This window comes from Hypomesus transpacificus, chromosome 3, assembly GCF_021917145.1.
Source record: "Hypomesus transpacificus isolate Combined female chromosome 3, fHypTra1, whole genome shotgun sequence".
In the NCBI taxonomy this organism is placed as follows: Eukaryota; Metazoa; Chordata; class Actinopteri; order Osmeriformes; family Osmeridae; genus Hypomesus; species Hypomesus transpacificus.
The window spans coordinates 9,791,405-9,792,846 of NC_061062.1; the positions used below are offsets into that span (position 1 = coordinate 9,791,405).

Here is a 1,442-nt window from a genome sequence, read left to right on the forward strand (position 1 = left end):
AAAGTTTGTGAAACAGCCACAGTGTGTAGAGCGTTGAATCTTTGCCGCAGTATTCACCAATGCACATATCAATCATAAAAATAGCAGCAACATACTTAACTGAATATATATACAATACATTTACAAATCCTTGTGCTAGGAAGTTCATGAGTTATTTTCATAGTTAAACAACAGTCTTAGTCCTTGATGGGGCTTAGTTCAGTCCAGTATCTCATCTGCCCATGGACAAGCTGTGCAGGGTAGAGGTGGTAGTGGGCAGAGGCTGGCACAGCGAGCAGGGGCAGGGCATGCCCGGGAAGTGCCTGTAGGAGCTGGTCAGGTGCAGAGGGTCTTTCAGCAGGCTCTGGACGGGCGCATGGAAGCCCAGGTAGCTGGCGGAGGGGGGTGAGTGTGGGGCCAATGCTATGCCAGGCGAGGGGTGCTGAAGAGCAGAGGCCGTGCTGCCCACCAGGGAGTGCAGAGACTGTGCCAGGGGGTGGAGGGGGAGATGGGCGCCCGGGGCCGGGGCGGAGGGGTTAACCCTGCTTGATCGGCTCTGAGCGGCGCTGCCTCCGTAGACGTCGCCCACCAGCTTCTTCATTTCTTCCAGAGAGCTGGACAGCATGAGGATGTAGTTGCGGGCCAGCATCAGGGTGGAGATCTTAGACAGCTTGCGGACGGAGGGGCCCTGAGCGTAGGGCATGACCTCCCGCAGGCCGTCCATGGCCTGGTTCAGGTCATGCATCCTCTTCCTCTCTCGACTGTTGACTTTCAGGCGCAGGTCTTGGCCTTCTTCTTTCGGGAGTTCACCCTGACCTTTCATCTTGCCTCCTCCAGAGTGCTCCATCCTGCCCTGGATGGCCGCCCTGGCTGCCCCCTCCTCACGGCAGTAGGCCTGGAACATCTTGTTCGAGAAGAAACTTCCCATGTTGTCGTCGACAACCAGGTCTGGAGACGAGGAGCGACTGCAGCTGGAGCCGGCGTCAGAATCCATCTCAGGAAATCAGGATGAAAAAAAACAGCCCAAAACTTTGATTTCAAAACACGTCCACAAATGGTTGCGTCCACTTCTTAGATGAAGGGGAAAAGCTTCTCAGGTTGACTCTAAAGGCAGAGGTTGGTGGTTTCTCGACGGCAGTGCTCTCCCACTCCCACTTCTGTTTGAGCAGTTCCTTTCACTGATTCAGGCTGGTGCTCTAGTCCTCTTGTGGCCCCTGCTTGTCTTCACTGTCCCCCTCTCTGCCCGCTGGGGTGGATTTATACCTCCATCCCAACAAAGGAACAATGAGGCGCATAATGACACACTTAGATCCACTAGCCAATTGCAGAAGGGACACACTTTCACCCTTTCTCAACCCCCCACCCACCCACACCCACATTTAACACCCACCCTGTCTGATCATACACTGGCAACACACATTAACCAAAGAGGGCTGAATTTCAACACATATGTGTTAAGCCAT

General features: G+C 54.1%; 1 protein-coding gene across 1 annotated transcript; it reads right to left on the bottom strand.

The window, feature by feature from the left end:
* Nucleotides 1-211: 211 nt before the first annotated feature.
* Nucleotides 212-1,236, bottom strand: olig4 (oligodendrocyte transcription factor 4). Its single transcript, XM_047018257.1, has one exon. The coding sequence runs from the start codon at nucleotides 971-973 to the stop codon at nucleotides 212-214; it is 762 nt and encodes a 253-aa protein (XP_046874213.1). The 5' UTR covers nucleotides 974-1,236.
* Nucleotides 1,237-1,442: the final 206 nt, after the last annotated feature.

What these genes read in the sequence shown, in the direction of transcription:
- olig4 (XM_047018257.1), bottom strand. Translation starts at nt 973, where the DNA reads ATGGATTCTGACGCCGGCTCCAGCTGCAGTCGCTCCTCGTCTCCAGAC.